Genomic DNA, 24,132 nt, shown 5'->3' on the forward strand with positions numbered 1-24,132 from the left:
TTTGGTACAGTTACTCAGCATTTTAATTACGCCAAGCCTACAAATCTCTGTTATCCCATCCTAATTAGGAGTTGTGCGCAGCCTTTGTGCAGCTGGGCTGAGGTAAACTGCCACATCAGTGTTCAGGAGTCAGAAATATACTTTGGGGGGCGGCGGGGGCTTTGAAACAGATATTTTGAGGCATCACAATAGGAAAAGCACAAGTGTAAATAATGGGGTGTGCATGCTGGCACACTCTTACTAGGACACTGGAATAGAACAGAGCCATCATTAATGTTATTAGTAACACCTGTGGTTCCCCTACTATGTATGTATATGAATCGCTTATGTGGGGATTTGTGTAATATATTACCGCTATTATAATGTAATAATGTCTCCTTTGGATTTATAGATGATAAATAAATGATAGATAAAGATCAAATAAATAATACATAAAATGTACAACACGCTAGGGGGGCTGTTAACATAGCTTATGTGTGGGAAGGACTGAACGTCATGAAACAAGTCCTGTGCTGCGATAGAAAAAAGTTAAAATATCTCTTGTATGTATGCAATCGTAAGCTGAAGGCCTTTTTTTTTAAATTAATGACAGTTGAGTTAGCTCTCATAACCTCTATCATATTTTATTTATTTATTTGCTTATTTATCAGGGACAGTTCACATTAATAATCATTGCTTAGTTACTTAGCCAAAAGGTTATTTTTCATCTGTAGTCCCTACATTACAACTTGAATATCGTTAATCAAGAGCTATGTTCATATAAATTTGCAGCATCAGTGGCAGTCATACATTTGTTTTATGTTTTGATATCATTGCAACAAAAGTGAGCTCATCACTGAATATCATCCAGGTATACTGAGAGCATAGGAAATAGAATGTAGTCTACAGTATCCATGGACTGCTCCATATTTGCTCGTCCACATTTTGTTTACATTGTAGTCATGTGTCCATCGGTCAATCAGGTATCAGCTTGCAGTGCCCATTACATTGTGACTGCACAGTGAGAACAATGTCCTGTCCTACGACAGCACACAGCTGTTCATATCAGGGTTGCACTTAAGGCATCATTGTAGTGTAGTGAGGTTACGTAGCGTCCTTTAGCCTGAGGACCTGAGTTCAAGTCAGCATACTGCCTATGTAACTGACCCTGACCTCTGACCTGCCTGTGGAAGGGAAAGTGGAGAGGATTTCCCTCAGTAAAGTATTACATTATTAATAGAATCCAATTATTATTTTATACAGTTGAAATCTAGCCTTGTAGACTAGTTCAGTTTTTATCATCCAAAGCCAGAAATGAGATACGCCTCCTAGCCTATGGTTTCACACCAATATACAATGAATTGGAAAAGAAGCTCAAGGTGAAAGTAATGAGGATGATTTTTGGACAAAGATAAGGCTATGTTTTCTGGAACAGAACTAATAGCCCTACTATCATCTAAATTTCCTTGCAGATGTAAAAGTACAGGCAGACATTGTATGAGTCCACAAAGTCAGTCAGGCCGCTAATGGAGCTGCTTCAGGCTATGCATCAACATGACATCACAGATTACAATCTTTAGACTTTGGGAGCACTTTAGGTACTTTCAGTGCTGGAAGAACGGAGCAAGAACTGGCCAACAAAACACTGAGTCATTATAATAACAATCACAAAGATGGGTGGAGTCGCCTGACAGAAATGACTAAAGTAGGGACTTGTAGTGTCTGTGGGACTTTACAGTGACTTTACCTTAATGAACTTTATAGTATCTCTTTTCTCATACAGTATCACAGTATTCCTTCTCTTATTACATTGTTCCAAAGTATAGGAGTAGGATTGGATTGCAGTAGTTTTATTTTTTATTTTTTATCAAAGTCAAATTTATTTTGCTGGGTACATATCATTTACATTGATTTCACAAAATGCAGCTGATGCTGAAGTCTCTCCAGCATGACAAAGTAACCAAAGTAGGAATCTAGGGCAACAGTGGAGTTAGTTTTTATGTCTTAATAATTCCATGCCTTTTATATATTTTTTTTAATAAAATTAATAGAAATCATTTCTTTACACTATTTGCTAATATATACTAATATTATTAAACAGTGTTGGGCAAGTTACTTGAAAACTGTAATGACTTACTCATTGAATAATTACTTCACTAATTACTCAGCAGCTAAAAGTAATATATTACTCATTTAGTTACTCAGCCAAGCTCTGTTAATGGTACCTTTAAACATCCTCAAATCCTCAACCCTCATGTCACATCTTCTGCATTTAACTCATGTAGAAATAGAAAATGAGACATTGTGATTGAACAAACAGGCAGCCTGCAATTTTGGAGGGATTTACTGGCCATCAACAGCTAGCTTAGCCTCTGCGACTGCCCACAGCCGTCCAGAGGAACACACAACATGTGAATAAGACAACTTTGCAATTGCCCAAAGTCACGTTTTACGTCTTAAGGTAGATGCCAGCTCCAAATCTGCTAGTAAACAGTAAATGATTTATACTTTGCCACAGAAAACACAGAGAAAATGAGTGGTGCTACCTTGGAAAAAGTCACTTCAAGTAATGAATAATAAATTGACATTCAAATTGCAGCAGAGAAAGTCCTTTCTGTGGCGTGTTGCTCAGGGGATTTCAGTGTTTATCCCCTTTGCATGCTCTAACTATATTAATGTAACTGGGCCTTTTTCCTCTGCCTGCATAGAAGGGAGCTTCCATTTTGTATGTGTGCCAGTGGACTGTCTAGTAGGGAGGACGGGTTTACCCCAGACACCTGTAGCCGAGTGAAAATCTTCCCCTAGGGTGGAGGAACATATGTGTCCAGCCTGTATGACATCTAGCCTAAGTCTCTATGAACTGTACTTTCTACTCAGACAGGATTTACTGGATAAGTGTCCCTCGCACATGTGACGCAATGCTTTTGAACACTAACCACTCAAAGCTGGATTTGAAGCTCCACTGAACCCTGGTGAACTTTGACATTTTAAAGTGGAGCCAAGGAAGAAAAGAGTGTAGAAAAAGTTTCCTCCCACCAGCTAAAACCGTGTGTCCCCGAGCCCCGAGGGCGTTCGATCACACCTGTTCATCACCTAGCTGGCGGAGTACCATTTTGACTCTTTCTTTTGATTAAACGAGAAAGCATTTAGACTAAACAATCAATAGGTACAGGCTTGAGTCCTGAATCGCTCCAGCATAAATCTTCCTGGTGCCTGGCGTGGAGTCGTCTCTGTATCATTTTTGCTGATTAGTTTTCCCATTACTCAAAACAGATGTGTTCGCTGGTGATGAATGATCCAATTATAGGATATTTGTCACCCATTTGATTTCTGCTAGTCTGGGACTGTAAAGAATTTCAGTGTGGCGCTACACCTCCAGTCCACAGTCCACTCCGTCTGGGTACATGTTGACCCGGCCTTTGGATTTGTTTAAATTGCCAACCGGCCATTAAACCCAGTTTGCCCTGTGGTGTTTTTCTGTCCCCTGTAGCACCAAGCCATTTCTCCCTGATCATCTCATCAATCTTGTGGTTATAGATAAGCGAGGTACTTAACAGCACGCAGAGGTACTACTCAGCACCCGTTTCATTTCGAGATAAGAATAGTTGCCCCGTCATAAAATTTCATTTAACTCTTGTATCCTCAAAAGTGTGCACACCCCGCTGCCCCTCCTGTTGACATGCCTCAGAAAGTAGTCATACATATCTAAACTGTAGCTGACCCCCCCAACTGCTCCACACACCAAAACAATACACAGACACTCACAGCTGAAAGGATTCATGTACCCCCCCCCTCCCGTGGACAGTAGGCTGATTCTGCAGGCTCCCTCCCTCCCTTCCTCTTTCTCTCTCCTGTTCTGCTGTGCTGTGTGTGTGTGTGTGTGTGTGTGTGTGTGTGTGTGTGTGTGTGTGTGTGTGTGTGTGTGTGTGTGTGTGACAGCTGCCTAATTGGGCATTCTCCCCTCGTCGGAGCGCCTGCCTCTCCTCTCTCTCCTCCAGCCTGGGCCGGGGCTGCTGACGAATGGCAGCGGATTACAGATGAGGACACGGTGACCCGGCTGACCTTGCTGCACAGCCGCGGGGGAGGGAGAGGGGAGGGGGGAGACAGAGCGCTAGGGGTTGGGTCGGGCGGGGTGCTAGGACTGCAGAGGGGCAGAGTGGGGGTGCGGCGGTGGGCATAGGTGGGGGAGGACGGGTGGTGGGGGTGGGCAAGCGGCGTCAGGTCAACGGAGGATGAGGTTGCGCGAAGGTGGCTGAGATATTGGGATTGTGGGTGGAGGGGTTTCCAGGTGGCTGGGCTGGGCAAGCGGATGGACAGACGGGTGATGAAGCGAATGACAGGAGTGTCACATGACAGTGCCCCCCTCCCTCCTCCACCCGTGTCAGTATGTCAAGGGCACGAGCCCCCGCTGGCAGCCGCCACTGCGGCATTTTCCCCCACTTTTATTTATTTATTTATATTTGCTCTCTTCCCCTGTCCCTCCTCTTCTTCCTCTTTTTTAAAGAAAACTTTTTTACGTGTTTTTATGTGTCTATCAGACGAGCAGCTTCTATATGACTGCTGGCTTGCCTCCACACACCCCCGGGCCGCGACGTGGTCGGTCAAAAGGAGGCGGTGGATACTTGAGTGTGGTGAATTTTAATTTCTGTGGGCACTGTAGATATTTCCATGCCCCCACCCCAAACCCCCCCCCCCCCTTTCCTGCTGTGCATGTGAGACTGCCAAGGTGAGGTTGTGTCCTCTTGTTAAGAGCGATTAATGGCACTCGTTATGTACATAATGAAATATCCCTGCTGATGCATAGGGTGGCGTTGTCTCTCTTTCTCCCTCTGTCACACACACACATACACACACTCCTATTGCCTGTATAAGTGTATGTGTGTGCACAGTGTAACATTGAGGGACGCTTTGTTACAGCCTCCAGGCAACTCTGGTATGTGTTTGATATGGTGTTGAGACCCCCCCCCTTGTAAGCCATCTCTCCAAATGAAAAACGAACGGGAATTAAGGCCCTGTCAATTCACAGTCGAGTTTGTTCCTCTTTTTCGCTTTAGATGCGCACAACACTGCAGCTCCCCGCGTGACATGTGTTCTGAGAGATAGAGATGGGTGGCTCACCACCGAGTCCCGTTTTGACTGGCGGAGCAAATTTAGATCTAATCTTCTTGTGTGTGTGTTCTTTTATAGCCCGAGAATGTTCACCTAACATCAGCTTTTAAGTTGACCTTGTTGTGTTGTTTGCTCGTGTGAGGCTTGTGTGTATGTGTGTGTTTCTAGGACGAGACGCTGCTGGCTTCCCTATAGGTTTTTATGTTGACCTCGTGTGTGTTTGCTTGTGTGTGTGTGTATGTGCTAACACCATTCAGTGCCTGAGTCAAGCTGTGCAAGCTCTTTTAATCCCACGCCCCGGTGCACGTAGGCTTGATTAGTGGCAGCAGTTATCTGTGCAGAAGACAGCCCGCCCTCCTTTAGCATTTGGTCAGGTCTGGGGCACTTGGGGGGGGGGGGGTGTCAAGTCATGAGAAAGGTGAACAAGGAAGGAGAAAGGCAGAGGGGGCAGTGGCGGAGGGATCACAAGAACAGGGAGAAGAGGGGAGGGCTGAAGCCTGATTAGTATTCTAAAGGAGCTCTCCTGCCAGTAGAGCAAATTGATTACTGCACTTTACCTGTATCAGCCTCCACAGCTAAGGATGACAAGGTACAGGAGCATGATGTGTGTCTGTGTTCACCTCCCAACCAAAGCAGAATAGTTGGGTTAGCATTTGGCTTAGTGTGGATATTTTTTTGTTACTCTGTTGAGAACATTTGACTACGTTTACCATTGGATTTTCTCTGTCCTCCCGTCCGCCTTCATTACGGCGAAATAATAGGCCGGTTGCAGTTGGGTGCTGGCCTTGTCTGTCTCTCTCGGTCCGAGTTAATAGTCAATGGCTGACTGAAGGAAGACAGACTAATTTCCTGCAAGCCTTGGCCTCGTGCTTGTCTGGATCTAGACTGACAGTTAGTGACAGTTAGTGTTTCCCGTGGTTACAGTAAAGGCGACCTCATCAGTTTCAAAGCAACAAAAAATTCTGTGAAACTCCATTTCCTTTTTTGTTATTCTTTCTTTTTTATAATTTCTATCAACATGCTGTTTATTTAAAAAGATGGGTTCAGTTCTGGTCTTCAGGCTCCAGAGTCCTGCTGGGTTTCATTCTAGCTACGCAGGCAGTGATTACACCTGGGCTGCCATGTGAAGACAATTAATTACAATTAAACTCTGCTTAGAAAACCAGCAGTGGTTTGAGTAATGACAACTAGAAACAAGACCCACTGACATAAATACTGTACCTCTGTTCATCTGCACCACTACTTTGTCATTGGTGACTGAACCAAATATGTAAAGGAAGACCGGTTCATCTTTAGATACTTACTTTTATTTTTCTTTCACTGTGTAGTTTTCGTTCAAAGTCAATTACACTGATCAGCTCAGCTTGCCAGTTCTGTGCAGTGCGTTGTCAGTGGCCACTGCAGGGACCGTTATATTCACTGCTCGTCCCCGGCCGGGACAAAATCAGGAACCCTCCATTCACTGACAGAATGTGACCACCGTTAACTGATTCAGCACAGTTTTATCTGTTCAGCCTGTTTTAAGTCCACTATAAATGCAGGTTTATTCATATTTGCATTATTACGTGGTTATCACATGATCCATATGCATATAGCGAGGCCTGCTAACAAACACCTGACTTGACATCAGACCACTGTCGCATGCATTGTGTTGCCAAAATCCAGTTATAATGTCCGTTTAAATTTCTTTGGCTCCTTTCCAAATTCTCTGCCTAATTAACCATGGCTGGTGTGAACTATTTTGGGAGGTAGTACTGTAAAGAACTGGGATAAACCTGACATATTTCTTAGGTCATATTTTGCAAATCTGTGTAATAATGAGTTCCTAGCCGAGGCAACTCATCCACAAATACTAGACAGACAAAGAATAGCTCAGACAGGGCCTCACATGTTTTGAATTGTAGCGCTCATGCTGTATTTAGTAAGTAGTGCATACCACTGTGTGTTAGCTTTCAAGACTTAATGGTGAGGGGAAAGTTTAACTATAGGGAGCAGGTCAAGCTAGATAACGTGTGTTTTGCCCTAAGATATGGATTTATCTTTGATTCAGTTGGAGATCATGATGATCTTGGGCACATCAAGAAGGGCTTTTAGCAGGCAAAGACAGTTTGTTAACATCCTGCTGAATCTAATCCGTGTAGAAAACCTTTATTATCTAATTATATATTTTTTATTTTATCTATTTTATATCCAAATCAGGTTGTCCCTGAAAATATGCTACAAAGTTAACAGTCCTTCATAATGACAGTATTCTTAAACAAGTCATTTTGGGGTGAATTATCTATTGTATTGTACAGATCGAAATCGCCATGGACCTCATTATATCATGCTAGATTATTGTGATGCACATACATGAAGCTTTTCAACTGTCTTAATATTAAGATTCTATATAGCTTTTAAATACTGGACAATTGAGTAGTCAGCAGTAGAGTTGAGTCATTCTCTAATTGATATGCTGTGAAATGTTTAAAAAAAAAAAAAGTAGTGTGATTTTAAAATGTCATGGCAAATTTAAAATGTCATAACAGTTAGACATGTTGGCAGTAATGTTGACAGGTTCACCACCAGCTGTAGTCAAGTGTTGAAATCCACAGTAGTGTAACAACTTTTGTCTAACACTACTGTCGCCATCCTTCACCCACGTTGTCATTTCTATCCCATGCCCATGTGTTTAAACAATGGTAATGAATGTGTTTTTTTTATCAGCATATAAATCACATCGACATTAGTCTTAGTTTGGCCCCTTGGAGCATCTGAAGTCGTCTAGGACACCTGTTTTGGAATTTGTGTTTTTGACCATGCGGGGCAGTGATGGCAGAAATTCCATTGTAATCTCAGATGTAATTGACCAGTGTTAGTGTTAACTAAAAACCCTTGCATTGTGGGGAAGTATAGTTAACAGCAGTTACTCATTTTGTTTTTCTAACACGGTTCCTTTACCAACCCAGCTAACAGGTGTATGGACGCGTTTTGGTTCAACCCTTACCTGGGAGCCAGGTTACAAACTTGTATTTAAAGTTATTAACCTGAATGCTAATTTGGATTCTTAGCCTGTCAGGAATATTTAGAGTGAAGCTGTTTTTGTTTGGTTGCACCAGGTATTGCTCTGTGAGCACTGGGTCGGGCATCAGGGCCAGGTGTAGGACTAATCTTATTGAAGTCTCCTGTTTACTGGCATGTACTCAGCTCTGCCCTGCCAACTGGATTTATGCTGCTATTCTCGGAAAAGGTTACACATAATTGTTATTGGTTTAAATGTATCTAATTGATTTAAAAGATTCTTTTGATTGTGTAACTTTAAATACGACTATATTCTTACTTAAGCTAAATGAGAAAAAAATACCAATTGTGGTTCTGATGATTCTAATGGAATATCCTTCACAACCCATTGTACCCTGTATTATCATTCTGCAGCCTCACTCAGAGCATTAGGATGATTTAAAAACTAGAAACTAGGTCAATGGGAGCATTATGAAAGGCAAAATGATAGCAGAGATGTGTCCTCTTCTTTTTCTGTCTCTTAGACCTCTGTCACACACCATATTACTCCAAACCATCCCAAATTACTCACAGTTAAAAGAAAAAAGCAGCACTCTTTTAACCCAATAAAGGCAGACATCTTGCTGACTCACTGCAATAGCCTTCTTAGGGCTGATGCCAAGGATATTATGGAAATGATTCATTAAAGGCCAAGGTTTTTAGCTGGTTTTATCCAGCTTTCAGGGCAGCCTGACAGTGGGACATTTGATCTCAATTGCAAAGTGGCCCATTTCCCTCAGACATCACCACTGCAGTCTGTTTCAAGAGCCTAGCTCTGCCTTTTGGCGTGCTGGCCATGGGGCAATCAGCTGTTCCTATTTCCAGCACCAGTGTTTACAAATGGAAAATGCGTGTTCTTTCGGGAGGGAAATGAGCACCATTTTGGACAGACGATGGAAGCAGAAGATTACCTCGGAGCCCAATAGAAATGAATCAGGTATAGATTAATGGCAGTCACGGCTCATTAAGAAGGAATGTGTATATGTGTGTTTGTGTGTGTGTGTGTGTATTTAATTGATGCACTAATTCTCAGCCACTCAGGAAATGGCCCTTGGGTGGGTCTTCCAAATGGCACACAAATATTTACTATGGACACAAACATTTTTATAAGCACATCCATGCTAGCCTGGGCATGTAAGGTAAGGGGAAAGGCGTCTGGGTCTGCGATACAGTGCAGCGATATCAATGTTGCGCTGGCTAGTTTGGCTGGGTCCTCTGCCAGTCAACGAGGCTCTGAACTACTTGGATGACTCATCAGTGTGCATGAATTACTCTATGCTCTCTCTCAACCCCAAGAACTATTTGCACTGATGAGTGCATATGAAGTTAAAACCCGCCCCCGTGCTTCTCATCCAAGGCCACATGCGGGCCAAGAACTTTAGCGCTCATTTCGTCCAAGTCTGAAATGTTAGCATTCAGTCATAACACAGTGTTCCTCACATCAAAGTGCTCTGAGTAGGATGAATTTTTCCCAATTGATTGCCTGTGCTACTTAACACAAGAGGTCTGACTTTTCAGCATTTATGTATCACATTTCCTTTATGTGGGGTACATCCACTTGTTTCTCTGAATGCACATGGAAGCATGTGTGCTATGCATGACTTGTTTGGTCAATGCATCCTTAGAAGTGGGTCAGAGTGCCCTAGTTCTCATTGTGTGGGCGTGCATGTGTCTGTGTATTGCATTTCAGGGTTATTTTGTTCTGATTGACTTATCTACAAAAAACATCTTATTGCTCTAGGTCTCCTGCTGTTCAGTAGCATGTTATTCTCTTGTTGTTTACCGCTCTCAAGGTGAACAAGAGCTTTTAATTCAACTTTCCTCATGTGCACTCGTTCACTTGTGGAAGGCTTGGAACAACTGCGTTTGGTCAGGTAGCTTATGTTTTGTCTTATTTAATCATGTCAGGCCATATTGAATTTACAAATAGCGGTCACGCCGCATGTGTAAGTGAGCTACCCCGTTGAGTATGTGCAGCAGGGCTGGGCTGCAGATTACATGATATAATAGTGTTTAGGCATCGCCTCTCCTTTTAAATTCCTTTAACCTTGACTCCCCTTAAATGCAGGGAGAACACATCTGCCAGGCTGGTGTCAGACATTAGTAATACACACCGCTCGGGCAGCATTGTCACTTTTTATTAACGCCCAGAGCTTTGCATGGACACCAGCTGTTGCATCAAGTGGAAAAGCCTTGGCGGCATAAATGACCTTGACTTTAACTGCCGCTCCTTTGACTCTTCCCCTTTTTAATTCTTTTGTTTGGTCTCATACATTTTAAATGGCTTAAATGGATTACCATTCCTGACAACGAAGGTCATTTAGGAACTACATTTTTTTAAGATTAAAAAAAAAAGCCGCGTGTGTTCATGTGTCAGTGGGTGGTGGATTGGATATAATTTTGAGGTCACATTCTGAGAACTTATCTTTGACATCTGCATCGGCACATTTTTATGTAGGCCTTCTGGTAAATCTGGTATCTTAGGAAGTGGCTGAGAGTGCAGTGTCCTGTTCCTGGTAGAAGAGGAGTAAAACAGAGAAAAAGAAATAGATGAAGAGCCAACCAGTCAGGGGATGATGAAGCTTTCACGCCTCCCTCTCATACATACGTGGTCGACTGTTGGGGTAAAAATCACTTTAGAATGGTGCCTGCACTGTCATTGGGTGACATTGTCAAGGATAATGGATAATCACCACGGAAACCATGAGCAGCTTTTGGTGGTGTGGTGTCCCACAGTGGGGGGTTGGGGTGTGGGTAGAGGTCAGGCTTTTTGGGTGCCACCACCAATGAGATGACATGTTAACAGATGTGTAAGGTCATTTTCAATGTATACACCAGGGGAGATAATGTAATAGTAATGCACACATCACACATTCTGAGAGGGGAAAGGAGTAGGGTTGTATGCTTTAGGGGCTCAGAATAGAGGACAGCTTTCCCTATATTAAGGTCATTTATTTGTTAACAGGGCTCTGTCACTGAGGAGAACATATTTTTTCTTGCCCTTGCTGTATCGGGCCTTTCTGACACAGGCTCTGTCATTACATGTCTCTCAAGAGCCTGAAGGTCTCCACTTCGTTTTAAGAGTTATTCGTACTTAATGTGAGATAGTGAATGCAGTGGCTCTGTTGTATATAAAGTAATATAGTGTAGTCATAGTATCCCTGTGCTGCCTTGTCTGCTCTGTATAGAAGTTTCTTTGGGCAAAAACATAGCCAAGGTCAACTGTAATTCCAAAGGTTCACTGCCAGCAGGAGAGAGATTAACAGAATTTCCCATGTTGAAATCGTGTCGATGTTTCTTTTCCATTTACTTTTTTTTTTCTCTTGTTAACTGGGGGGTTAGTTTGCTGTGCTATGTTGAAGGTAAACATGTGTACATGTTTACTGTGCTGATCAAACGTGGCGTCAAAGAGTGTTCTATTATAATTGTGTTAAGCTCGCTGGCGGGAAAATAGCCCTAATCCTGAACATCTAAGATTAGCATGACAGCAGACGTCAGATGGCCCAGTATGACCAGGTTGGCTTTTATTGTTGTCAGATTTAGGTCAATAGCTTTAAAATGGCCGTGAACTGTAATTGACGCTGATGAGCCAATCTCTGGGAAGTTATTCTGTTCTATACAGTGCTGCACAGTCTGAAGAGTCAACCTGTGGACCTCTTTGGTTCTTTAAATTGCCAACCTGATTGTTTTCCTACTGCTGCTAAGACGTAATTGTGCACTGATCAATCCCAGCTTCTAATCCCAGCTCATTTTCAGGGTAGCTTTTAAAGTGCCACCCTGTTGCCCTTACTGTCATGACAACCTGTGGACCTTGGCCACGGGGATGGATTTCAGCCTGATTAGAAGCCTACTGCCATGTTGTTTTTGGCTCTTGCTCCGGCTGTCTGTGAAGTATTCAGGGTGGTGGCTGCGTGGGTTGCCATGGCCTTTCGTCATAATCAAGGGCTGCTGTCCTGTTGTGTGACCTGCTATGTTGGTCCACTCAGCGGACACCAAAGGTGAGGGCAGCATCGGGAAAGGACACGGACAGCAGCTGAGGCGAGGTGGTAACTCTGTATTAATTAACCTTTATGGGATGTGGCCAGGACTGTCGGAGGTGTCCTGTATCCACGGAAACCACGCTGACAGGGTTCAGAGCAGAGGTCTCCCAGGGCAGCGCCGCTGACACTGTCATGGCAACTGGCACAATGCTCACCCCAGTGTCGCCGGCTCTGCCCTCCTGACAGTGGTGTGGTGTGGCAGGTGTACCTGATCCATAAGACCCCTCCACCCCTAAATACACACACACACACTTGACAGTCGAGTATCAGTTAGCTACATCCTTGCCTCTGTACTGTATCCATAAACACGACTCAAATCAAGTCAGCATGTTTGCTCTTGTCTTCTGATTTAAACTCCAGTGGTGAGACTAGTAGCCACCCAAATGGGTTTCACTCAGTCTGTGTATGTGTGAGAGTATGCATGCACACATATGTATGTCACGATGCACACTTTCATGCTTAGGCATGAATGCTTAAACGCTTACTTGCGAGCATGTGGGTGGGTGGCTCCTGCTTTGTGTAGATCGAGGGTTGCATCGTGTGAGATGCTGCTCAAGTGCATAAGGAGCAGGAGGTTGTGTGTGTGTGTGGGGGGGGGGGATAATCCACTGAAATGACAAGCTGCATAAGAAATGATTCAGAGCTCTCATAAGGCCCTTCACTTTTGAAAGACATCTCTGTGAGGGGCTTACAGCTCAAGACCTGAATGTTTTCAAGGTAGTGGGCTTGAATTTTCAATTTGGATCCAATCATGCCTAATCTACATTTGTCGTCTGTTCAGTGGCTGCGAGGGGAAAGTGCAGAGAGGGGAAGGAGCCGTGTGCAGTCAATCTGAAATGTTGCTAAGTAACAGAGATGGCAGACAAGGTGGTGAAATGAATGTTATATAGTGCTGTGCAAATCCCTGCTTTTCACACAGTTTTCTCCTTTTTCTCCTCTTTTTCTCCACCATCTCTCTACCTCCCTCCTTCTTTTCTCTCTCCCTCACTCCCATAGGTCCCCCATGTGAGATCTGCAAAGCTGAAAGGGCGCCACTGACAAGACCACAGCCAGGCCTTAAGACAGACATCCCAAACATCCACAGCCACGGAATGTGTCAACATCTTTGTGGTGAAATCCTGCTGACTCCTCGCTTGCTACTCACATAAGCCTGGAGCTGGGCCTTGTGGGGTCCTACGGTGTTTGAAGGCCTACAACGATGCCTGGGAGGCCCACCTGCCCCAGATTGCCTCCAACCATGGTTGCTGTTTCACCGCAGTGCTGACTGTGCCCACTACAGAGAGGGATCACATCCGGCCAGTGCATCCTTCAGCCCTGTGCAGACTCACTCTGTGCAATTGTCTGCCACCTATTTGGTATTTAGGAAGTAAATGCCACTGTCAACCAGATGACCTAGTGGACATTTGTTTCCTAGTAGCAGTGCTGAACTATACGAGGGGATCCTAGTATTGAACATGACTCATGGGGAGGAGCCTGGCCCTGAGACACACAAGGATTCAGCTGTTCTAACTTATCTGGAAGGTTTACTGATGCATCCAGTGGTAGCCGGGCCTGGGGCCACGGCAAGCGGGAGATCTGAGGCTGCCCACAGCAACCAGGAGCAGGGTGACAAGGTGGGTGGGCCCTTCCAACTGTCCAACCATGGCCCCACAGCTCCCAAGGCTGGAACCAACGGGCCCACAATGGGTTCTTCACAGCACCTGAAGAAGGCCCGCCTACTGCGCTCTGGTGCCTGGAATGATCCAGGGAACCAGCGGATGAGTTCACCCCCAATGGAGCTGAATGGCCAAGGGGGAGGCCTGCAAAATGGAGCACTAGAGGGATCCCCTCACGCCGGGGAGAGCACCCTGTTGGCTTCCCTGCTTCAGTCATTCAGCTCACGGCTTCAGAGTGTAGCAATGTCTCAGCACTCTAATAAACCCCCCAGTGAGTGTTCCTCTCCCTCCAAGGCACCACCAGCAGACAAAGAGCCAGTTCCTGTGTATGGGACAGCCTCAAGCCGCTTGAAGGGCCTAATGAGGAAGAGCAAACTTCAAAATCACAGCAACACACCTTACAGTCGACGGGGACATAGTCAGGACAGACCCCCAGAATCCCCTCGGTCAGCACACAGCGCCACGCCTCCCTCTGCACCAACAGCTGCTGAATCAGTGTCCTGTGCCGAGCGTCTGAAGGCCGTGGCCAACATGGTGAAAATTCGGTCTAGTCCAGCACCTTCACCCAAGCCCAGTGTGGCCTGCAGTCAACTGGCCCTGCTGCTGTCCAGTGAAGCCCATCTCCAGCAGTACTCCAGAGAGCATGCCCTCAAAGCCCAGCTCTCTGGAAGATCTGCCAGCGAGAGACTAGCTGCCATGGCAAACCAGCAGCATGGCCAGGACAAAAGGCCACCTAGTGTGGGAGGGACTCTGCCTGGAGCCCCAGACACACTAAGCTCCTTAACAACCCAAAATGGAATGACAACAACAGCCACAATAACAACAACACTCCCTCGAACGGCCCTGTCCAGTCCACAGAGCCCTTCTTTGCTGCGTGGCCATAGCCAAAGCTCCCCGCCCACTACCCCTCATGCTCCAAACCACACTGACAGCCAACCACCTAGGGAGAAGCGAGGCTTTGACTCACGTCCAACCCGTCCCCCCCAGACATGCAGCAGCTTGCTGCTGCTGCTACTCAACAACCACAACAACCAGAAGCAGCTGACCAAGAATGGACACCTGGAGGACAGCTGTGGCATTCTGCCACCAAGTGGCTCCTCTTCAGTCACATCAGACAGCGAGTGCTCTATCCAGGAGAGAAGCCTGACCAAGGACAGCAGTGATGCAGAGAGTTCCTACTCAAGTTGCTCTCCCATTGACCTCTCCATGAGAAGCCGGGTGAATACACAAGACACAGGGCCCAAAACTACCACCCCCTCTTCCTCCTTCTCCTCCTTCTCCTCTTCCACCTCTACCCTCTCTTCTTCCACCAGTGTGTTTTCCTCCACTCCAGTTGCATTCTCTCCCCAAGCTTCCACCACGACCTTTTCACCATCCTCTACTGTCGTCTCCTCTGTGTCCACTGCTATTTCTTCCTCTTCCTCTATGTCTACCTCTTCCCTGGACAAACTAACAGAATCTTTAATAAACAAGTGGAAACCAGAGCCATCAGGATCAAAAGTGTCCAACAACAAGGAGCCTGAAATGAGCCCAGACCTAAAATCCCACCCTAAGGTCACTCTTATGCAGCTTCTTCTTGAGCGCAGAAATAATGAAATGGTTAATAAAAGTGTAGTTAACCAGGATTTACCACTTGATATAACTATGTCCACCATGGCTCGAGGCCAGCCAAAGGGACTGGTGCCCTGGGAGGAGACCAGGACAAAAAGCTCCATAGACAGACCTGTAGTCCCAGCTCAGCCCCTCTACTCACTTAGTCGTGATCCTAGTGGCGCACTATCCCCTTACTCTTACCCCTCCCCCCATGTCCAATCCAGCCCACTGGATTTGTGTAAGTCTAAAGCCTTCCCTGCTGAGAAGAATTCAGAGCCCGCCTTCAGTGCCAGTAAACTGTTACAGAATCTGGCTCAGTGTGGCACAGCTTCTTCTTCCCCACCCATCCCCTCCAGCAAAGGGCTGGGTCAGGAGCCCGATGCCAGCAGGCCCCTTGCCCTATTGGAAAGGCTTAATGCTCCAATCCATAGGACCACCACCACTCCACTCTCTGATGGACCATCAGGCAGTGGCACACCTTTCAGTCGGAAGGAGGCTTCTCCTCCGTCATCACAGATTGAGAACCTTTTAGAGCGGCGCACCGTGCTGCAGCTCCTTCTAGGAACAGGCTCAGCTACTGCTACAGTCGGCCGCAAAGATAGGCCCGGTGGCAGTGGCAGAAGGAGTGTGGACGTGGCTGGAGGGTGCTATGAGAAGAGTCCTGGTGTTTCCATCATCTGTGACAGCTCCAATGGCCCCCCTTCGGACATAAAGGTCAAAACGGAGCTCACGGAAGAGGTGGGACCATCCCCAGTCATGTCTGAGGACTCGAGTGGCAGAAAGAGACCTAGTGGCTATGAGAAGAATAGCCCCCTTTCAGATTCTCAGCACGACTTTAAAACAGAACCGCGGCCTGCAGAGGTCATTGCAAAATACGGCCTCCTCAGCCAGTTGCTTAAACAACAGACTGCTACCTACTATACCAGTGCTGCTGTGCAGGCTGAGTCACAGCCCAGACAGTTTAAAGAGGAACAGAGGGAGTATCCAAGCCCCAGTCCTAAGAAGAGACGTCTCTGCTCTGATCGGACTGATACTTTGAATAATACCAGCTCTCCAAGAGCAGCGGAGAGTGGCAACACAAACATTTTTGCCTCTTCTGCTGTTCAGGAAGAGCCTGAGCAGCAGAGGAGTCTGAAAGAAGAGGAGGCTCCACCCAGGAGCCCACCAAGTGAAACCCTCACCAGAGAGAGCCGGGGCTTCAATGTGCTCAAACAGCTGCTGCTCTCTGACAACTGTCTGAAGGAGCTGTCCCAGCAGCCCCGGGGGACACCCAGTCCTTCCGTCCTGCAGGCCAATGGGAAGGCCAATGGCAGCATTCTCAGCCAGCCTGCCCATAATCACAGCTTCCTCCACCTGCCTAGCTGGCACCCCCATGGTTCCCTCAACTCAGGGCTCCCGAGTAATCTCAGACCACTGCCCACCCCCCCTGCAGGTGACAGCCCTATCCATACCCCGTGGAGTCGCCACCCAGCTCCATGGCCAGTCACTCAAAAACGGGACCCCCCTACTCTAGTCAAACAGGAGCCTGAGAGTCCTGTGCGATGGAGTAGTCAGGAGGAGGAGGAGGGTTGTGACTCAAACCTGGACTCTCCACGGCTCTCGCGTTCCAACCCCATCCTGTATTACATGTTGCAGAAGGGCAGCATTCAGCTGAGGAAGGAGGTGAGGGATCAGACAGAGGGAACCCAGTCTGTAGTCAGAGTTAAAGAAGAGCCAATCAGTGACATGCATGCCTATGAACACAGTCTGAGCTCCACCCCGCAATCACCGACCCACAATGACAAGCACAGCCATGAGAGCCAGGGGCTGAGCCAATCATCTGAATAGAAGTTGTATCAACTACAGAAAAAAACAAAATGGAATCGAATTCATTGACTCTTTTTTTTTTTTTTTTTTTTTTTTTTTAATGGCTTGCCAAATTGGTTTGATGAAACAACTAACAAAGAATGCAAACATGATTTTTTTTAGTGGAATAGAGCAAGTTCAAATTCAAATGCGTACTTCAGATGCATACATACATTGGTTTCTCAATTTTAAATAGTGAGGTCATGGAATGGTACAAAACAGGTCTATCTTAGCAAAATGTCTAATTGATTTAACCAAAACTGCACAACTGTCACAAATTTAACCTTTCCCATCAGTGATTATCATGCACTATATATTTTATTTTGTCAGTTATTAAGTCCTCCTTTCCAATTTGGTCTTGTTTTACACTTATTATTTATATCTGAATTGTACACATATCACTATTCCATGTCCTCTTTGTTGTCTGCCATAAAAGATTTAGAAAGAACATTTCAGGCAACATTTATTATTGACGACTCCAAAAATGTTAGCGCTCAGTTCAGTGGACATTTATTTATTTTCTCCATTAGAACATTTTCAGATAGACAGAGTCCCATCAATTTTAGATAAGATTCCAAATAAAGTCATTCTAGGGCAGACACAGTGGTCTATTACAACTATGTACATGACAAATTCATTCTAAGGAGGACCTTGAAAACAATATTCACGCTGCAATAGCTTCAGCGAGGATCCTACCACAATGAATGCTTTGTCTTGCTTTTCCTCAAGATTCATGGTATGGTATAATTACCAATGGAGTAAGAATATATCAATGGAGATTTGAATGATCACGATTCATTGAGTTATGCTTTTATTTGAATTGAACTTTTAAGGGCAATATTCTACAGTGCAAATTCAGGGTGATGCGTATGTAGATTGTGCAGTCTTGAACAGATGGGTCAACAGAGCGTGTGCGGTGCTTACAGTTGAGCAACTGTATGTAAACAGGTTTCTAGAGCAACAGTTAAAAGGTTGCAGTGTCTGAGAAACTTATCTTACCATCGTGGGTAAACCCGCACCACTTTTCTTCATGCACACAAAAGTTCAGAGTGTGAAGCACATGGCTTTTTCTTTTTATTTCATATTAAGGAGCACCCAGAGTTTGCACTGTCGAAGCTGAGTCCTCTGTGTCCTTTTCAGAATAATTTAATGGCATGTAATAAAAAAAATGTCAGTATTGTTATCTGTTCAGAATTTGACAGTTTGTGGGTTTCTTTCATCACTTCTTAACTGTTGTGGTTTATGGACATATTTTATTTTGTGGCAGTCTCTTAACTCATAAAATGTCAAAAGAATTGCATGATAATTAGAGAAGACCACAGGTACATCTTTCTTTTCAAAGCAGCTGGATATGTGTACCTGCCCCCCAATAATCACCAAGACATTTTGGTGTCTTGAGGGATATCTGGTATCTAGCTCTTTATTTTGATTGTACTGTATTCCTTTAAGTTAATTTCACACATTGCTTCATCCATTTAGTCTTGTGATCTTTTTAATACATATACCTATGAAGTACGTCTCTTCGATTATTAATACATTTTCACAATGGTTAAATATATTTGTGTAAATAGTACTTTCAGTATGAAAGATGACTATTTTGTAATGTTTAAGAAAAGATATTACCCTAGTTTTTAATGCCCTGATATGTAAATATGAATTATATGCGTACAAGTGTACATACAAAGGCAGAGGATGCTATGCCCATCTTTTTTTGGTTGGTTTGTTCTTTGCATGTGTCTCTATGTGGTAAATGATAATCTATCCTGCGCTGTGTTGTGTAATAATGTCTGACTCTCCTCACTGCTGCCTGTTGCATGCAGACGCATGGGAACTACCTGTGTATCCCTACTGGTGATGGGGGAAAATGTCAAGTCTTAAAATAGGTCTTTTTTATCACAGAGAGAGGTTCGTTTAGAATATGAACAGTCCCTAAATAACCACAGACTGTTGAGCAAGTTGATTTAAAATGTGTGAAAAATAAACGTGCATTGAATATTTTTGTGATTTTCTTTTCTGTTACTGGTTAACAAAGCTCTGTGAAAGAGCTTGGGGCTATAGTGGGGGATTGACGTACAATCATAGATCTGCATTGTGCATCTAAGAAATACATTTGTAGCAGCAAATACTAAAAAAAAAAGGTGTTTCATTTTTTCATGTGAAACCTGAAACATTATTTCATTTTTTATGTTTTCATTTTTGGTGTTCATTTGCACTGATATCTCAGAAATAAAGTACTGAAATGCATGACCTAGTATGAATGTGTTCCTCTTTTTCTAGTTTGACATTCAGAAGTGTGTTTTTCTCATGCACAGACTGGGGAAGTGTGCAAGTATACCAGATAGTAGAAGGTGTTATCTGGGGTAAGCTATAGTCTTTCAGGTGCAACAATAAAACATTGGTATTTCTTTTGATTCATTTAAACTGTACATGGGTCATGTGCAGCCTTCAGTTCATGTGAATTGTCACATTTACAGAACATAAAGTAAACCACAGCAACCAAAAGGGAAATTGTGGCACCATACATCCCAATATCCGATTTGCCTCACAATACAGATTATTATTTAAAAAGGACATCAAAGCCAAACTGCACTGCATGCAATGAAATAATCTGGTCTGTTAAAGTAGAGTAAGAGGATGTCCTGTATTCACCCCAAAACTTCTGCTTCTGAGTTGGCTGCTGTTCACTACATTGCTGCTGAGTCTTAACAAAGACAGGAAAGACACTGAAAGGAGGGAGGACACATGGAGGTCACCAGATGTACACTGAATGCCCAAGGATGTGCCTTACAAAATGGAACATATATCTTTCATTTAGAACCCAAAATAGATCTCATTGTACAGTCAACACAAAACCTTAATTCTTGTGAGTCCAGAAAGTTGTCCAGTTTAAAAAAAAAAAGAAAAACAGCCGGTAGCAAGAGACTTCCTAAAGGTGAAGATGAGTTCAAGCTAAACTTCCCTTGCTCTGGGTTTGAATATGAAGTCCAGTGAGCGGACAGACGGCTTTTTGTCTCTCAGTGCAATTTTGAAATCGTAGTGCAGTTCCTCAGCCCCGACTTCCCTTTTCTTTAATACTCCCCATGACTGACTGCACTCTCTTTAAACTCCCAGTAACCTTTCCCCTCGCTGAACTTCTCCATTTCAAGATTCTTATCAAGACTGAACCAGCAGTAACCTCTTGATTTCCTCTGATTGCTGAAGCAGCGGCAAACATAAAGGAGGGAGTCACAAGTTTAAGCTGAGGTCAAGGTGTAAAACTTGACAATCGGCTGTTTGTCTGCGGCTTCTCTCTTTGATTTCCTGACCTCAGCATGACGCCAAAAGGATGTGAACGCCGCACACCAGGCCACCAATGACTTAACTAGAGGCCAAGGACTCAGAAGTCCCACAACAGGCATTTCATAGTTATGAGCCCTCCAAAAAGTATTTCCTGGAATTACAGATGCTTATTCTCTGACAAACAACTTAATGGTCTGACTTAATGTGCTCGGGCACGGGTTTATCTACATGGGAACGCACGGACTGTTTAAAACACCAACTGTCGTGCATAGATTTGAGTGTAAATGAGATCTTCTTGTTAGGTGCTTTGTTTGTTCACATGGAGGCCATACAGAGCTAACACTTGTCACTAGTTGTCATGGTGATTGGTGATTGGTGTGATAAATATGCCCACAGATGTTCGATCACCCTCTCCTCATACAAGTGTTTGAACTTTGAGCACATGGTTTGACCTCACATGTTATGTAAACACACACACACTCACACAAACATTAGCATTTTATGGGTCGCATGACCCCATTTGGAGTGTCATAAAGGCAGAATGCATTGATAAATTGGTAAAATACAAAATACCACACTTTCTTGCTTAAAAAAATATCACTAAAAATCCTTCTATACTTTGCCTTGAAGTACTGCCGCTGCAGTGCCTGGATGAGTGTAAGTATACATGAGAGCAGTGCTTCATGTCAGACAACAACAAAGAGGTTAAAACAAACACCTGGGGAAACTCCTGCTCTGAGAAAGGAGGTCAAAATTGGTTTATTTTCCCAACCTAAGACCAGATCCCCCAGTGGGGCGTTTGCTTTTGAAGATGTACCTCTTTGTGAAGTCTGTTCCTTAACCTCCCGGGGTCACGACCTTTTACCCTCCTCCCTGCCCTGACCTGGCTGATCCTGTTTCCCGGGACAGGATCAACTGTTGGCCTGCAGCTGTGGCACCCCCACCCTCCCTCTCTACACAAAACCACACAACAAACCACCAGCACCACCCACCTTCCACCCCCCTTCCCTTCCCCAGCATTACATCCAGGCCATTCTTCTAAAGTTTCGTGTAAATATGACAAGTGGCAGCGTCAAATCCTTTGACAAGTCCTTTCTTTCCTTTCATGGCTGATAGCTCCTGACCCTTACTGCTTCCCATGGCCCCCTAGTCTAAATACACGAAGCAGTAATTAGTCATGAATGACTAATAACCTTGATGTGCAAAGAGTCTGCAGAAAGGGTGGAAACAATAATTCAAAGACTACTTCACCAGTGAGTCCATTGGGTGTGAAGTAGCTGCTAAGATCAGTGATAGCTATTTTGTAAAGCTTGCTTATTGGTGGCCATGTGAAAGCATGTAAACAGACCCAATGTAATATTCATGACGGGTGAGAGTCCCTGTGGTCCACAATGCAGCCTGTCAGCTTGAGGGATCTTGGCTGACGTTGGAAGAACATGGATGATATTTGCCATGTCAGATAAGCACGAGGGTAAATGTTTTACAAACTGGCTGGGGAGATCTAGCAATGTCAACCTCTGTCTGCCAACGTCTCAGCGGATCTTCTCAGACGTGGAAGCATGCTCCTGTTAATTCTTCTCACATAATTTCTTCTGATTCACATTGTGATCTCTTTAGTGCTCTATGATGTTTTCAGAGGTGATTAATTTGACTCTTGACCTGACTCCGACCTTAACTTAATCTCAGTTAACTTGATGTTAACTCATCTCACCAAACTCTCACACTTTCTTGAGAGAAATCTCATCTTCAGGAAGTTTATACACCACTAATTTCCTGTATGTTCCATCACAAACAATGACATGTGGTTGATCTGCAGGGTCATGAACTTTCCAAGTAAACATTTCTCAAAATCCCTGCTAGAATGAGAAAGGGCGGTTCAGTGTCAGTCAGTCTGGCTTAAACCAGCTAGGGATGTGAACTTTGTGCTGTGGGGGCTAAGGACCATTTATACCAAATTTAACTCTGTTGAGTTTGTGCTCTGATGTTCCACTCAGTGTGAAGTCAGACAGAAAAACACGGCAGAGCTGCATCTGGCATTCAGAAGGGATTTAGGTACATCTCAAAAAGAATGTTAAAAGCACTTAACACGTTTGACGATGTGATACAGTATTTAGATGAACACTGGAAATGTAAGATACGATGAGGGGACAGACATATGTTTCTTTGTCATTGTTCAATATTTTATGATGTTAAACAGCAGTATGAAGCTCCAAATGATAATTGCTTAAATTTTATTTAATGACTGCACTTTGGTCCAAACTGAAATATCTCTGAACGACTGAATGGATTGCCATGAAATTTGGTAAAGATGTTCATGTTCCCCTCAGAATGAATTGTAACAACTTTGGTGATCCTCTGACTTTTCATCTAGTCCCATCATCAGGTTAAATTTCCAATATGTCCTTTTCAACCTCACCTGTATTTTGTTAATGTTACCAATGGAAATAAGCAAAGGTGAGTATGCTAACATGCTTAACTAAGATAGTGAACATGCTAAATATTATACCTGCTAAACATCAGCATGATAGCTTTGTCATATTGTGAGCATGTGGCCATGCTTTTATAGGTATTTAGCTCAAATTGGCACCACTGTGCCAAAGCACAGCCTCACGGGGTTGGCTGCATGGCCATGGACTTTTGATAGTCTTGATCTAAAAGTGAGATTTCTATGCATTCCGTGCATGAAATTATTTAATGTGGGATTTTTTAAAACCCTTCATAGGACTCAGGATTTACATTTTGAGTGTCTATGAATGAAAATGTTGCTTACGACCTCATTTACACTCAGTCAGCACATGTACATGAAAAACATTATACAAAATCTTCCACATCAGGGAAATGTTTTCCCACTTTCTCTGAAACACCCTGTGGTAAAATACTTAAATTCATATGTACAGATTCTGGTTTGGGGCATTAATTTAAAAAAATTCCTTAAATATGAAAACGAGCTTATTACGTAAAGGGGACTTTCTAGTGTGTGTGGCGAATGTTTACCATAATAAGAATTAAAAACCTAGAAATCCTCACAAACAAAGATTTTTTCAGGATGCCCTACAAGCAGCTGCACCAGGGTTTAACTACTTCATTCTTTACACTGTCATAAAATCAATGCTCATATTGCACTCGGAGGGAAAAAAACAGCAAAGGGAAAGGACACAATCAGTGTTGTTTATAATTAAATGAACTATGTATTACTGCTGCCATGACTGTTTCCAACAAAATACAATGACATGTCTTTACTGACTATAAGCTTTGCTGTGCTGAGATGCCCCTCAGGTACGTGGTGTTCCTATTTTCTGTATCACATATTAACATCTATGATAGGCGTCTGTGTCTGTATTTGATATTAAATATGAGGATAAGCTACCAAAATGTCTATGTGACACTGTAATTTCCCCTCACCGCAAAACACACCGAGGCTTATCTTGCTTATACGAATATCAAAACCTCATATATGGTTCCATGCTTTAGTCCGAAGAAAAAATGCTTTGAGGTGACACGTTAGTTTTTATGGTTTCTTATTTTATCACAGATAAATATCCTGTTGGGAAACTATAAGTCAGCAGTGTTGAAAATAACTTCTCAGAAGTGGC

At 43.9% G+C, this 24,132-nt stretch overlaps 1 protein-coding gene across 5 annotated transcripts in view; it reads left to right on the forward strand.

The window, feature by feature from the left end:
• Positions 1-19,512, forward strand: part of nrip1b (nuclear receptor interacting protein 1b) — a 35,649-nt gene extending 16,137 nt beyond the window's left edge. For 4 of the 5 annotated variants that reach the window (XM_038707772.1, XM_038707774.1, XM_038707770.1 and 1 more), the window contains one exon: positions 13,164-19,512. In XM_038707772.1, coding sequence (XP_038563700.1) covers positions 13,622-17,242 — 3,621 coding nt within the window. In that variant the 5' untranslated portion in view covers positions 13,164-13,621 and the 3' untranslated portion in view covers positions 17,243-19,512. Of the gene's footprint in view, positions 1-4,226; positions 9,065-13,163 lie in introns of those variants that run through there. The other variant, XM_038707775.1, reaches the window with a different exon arrangement.
• Positions 19,513-24,132: the final 4,620 nt, after the last annotated feature.

Source organism: Micropterus salmoides, unplaced genomic scaffold, assembly GCF_014851395.1.
Source record: "Micropterus salmoides isolate LMB-PRFRI ecotype aquatic unplaced genomic scaffold, ASM1485139v1 Ms_hic_scaffold_9, whole genome shotgun sequence".
In the NCBI taxonomy this organism is placed as follows: Eukaryota; Metazoa; Chordata; class Actinopteri; order Centrarchiformes; family Centrarchidae; genus Micropterus; species Micropterus salmoides.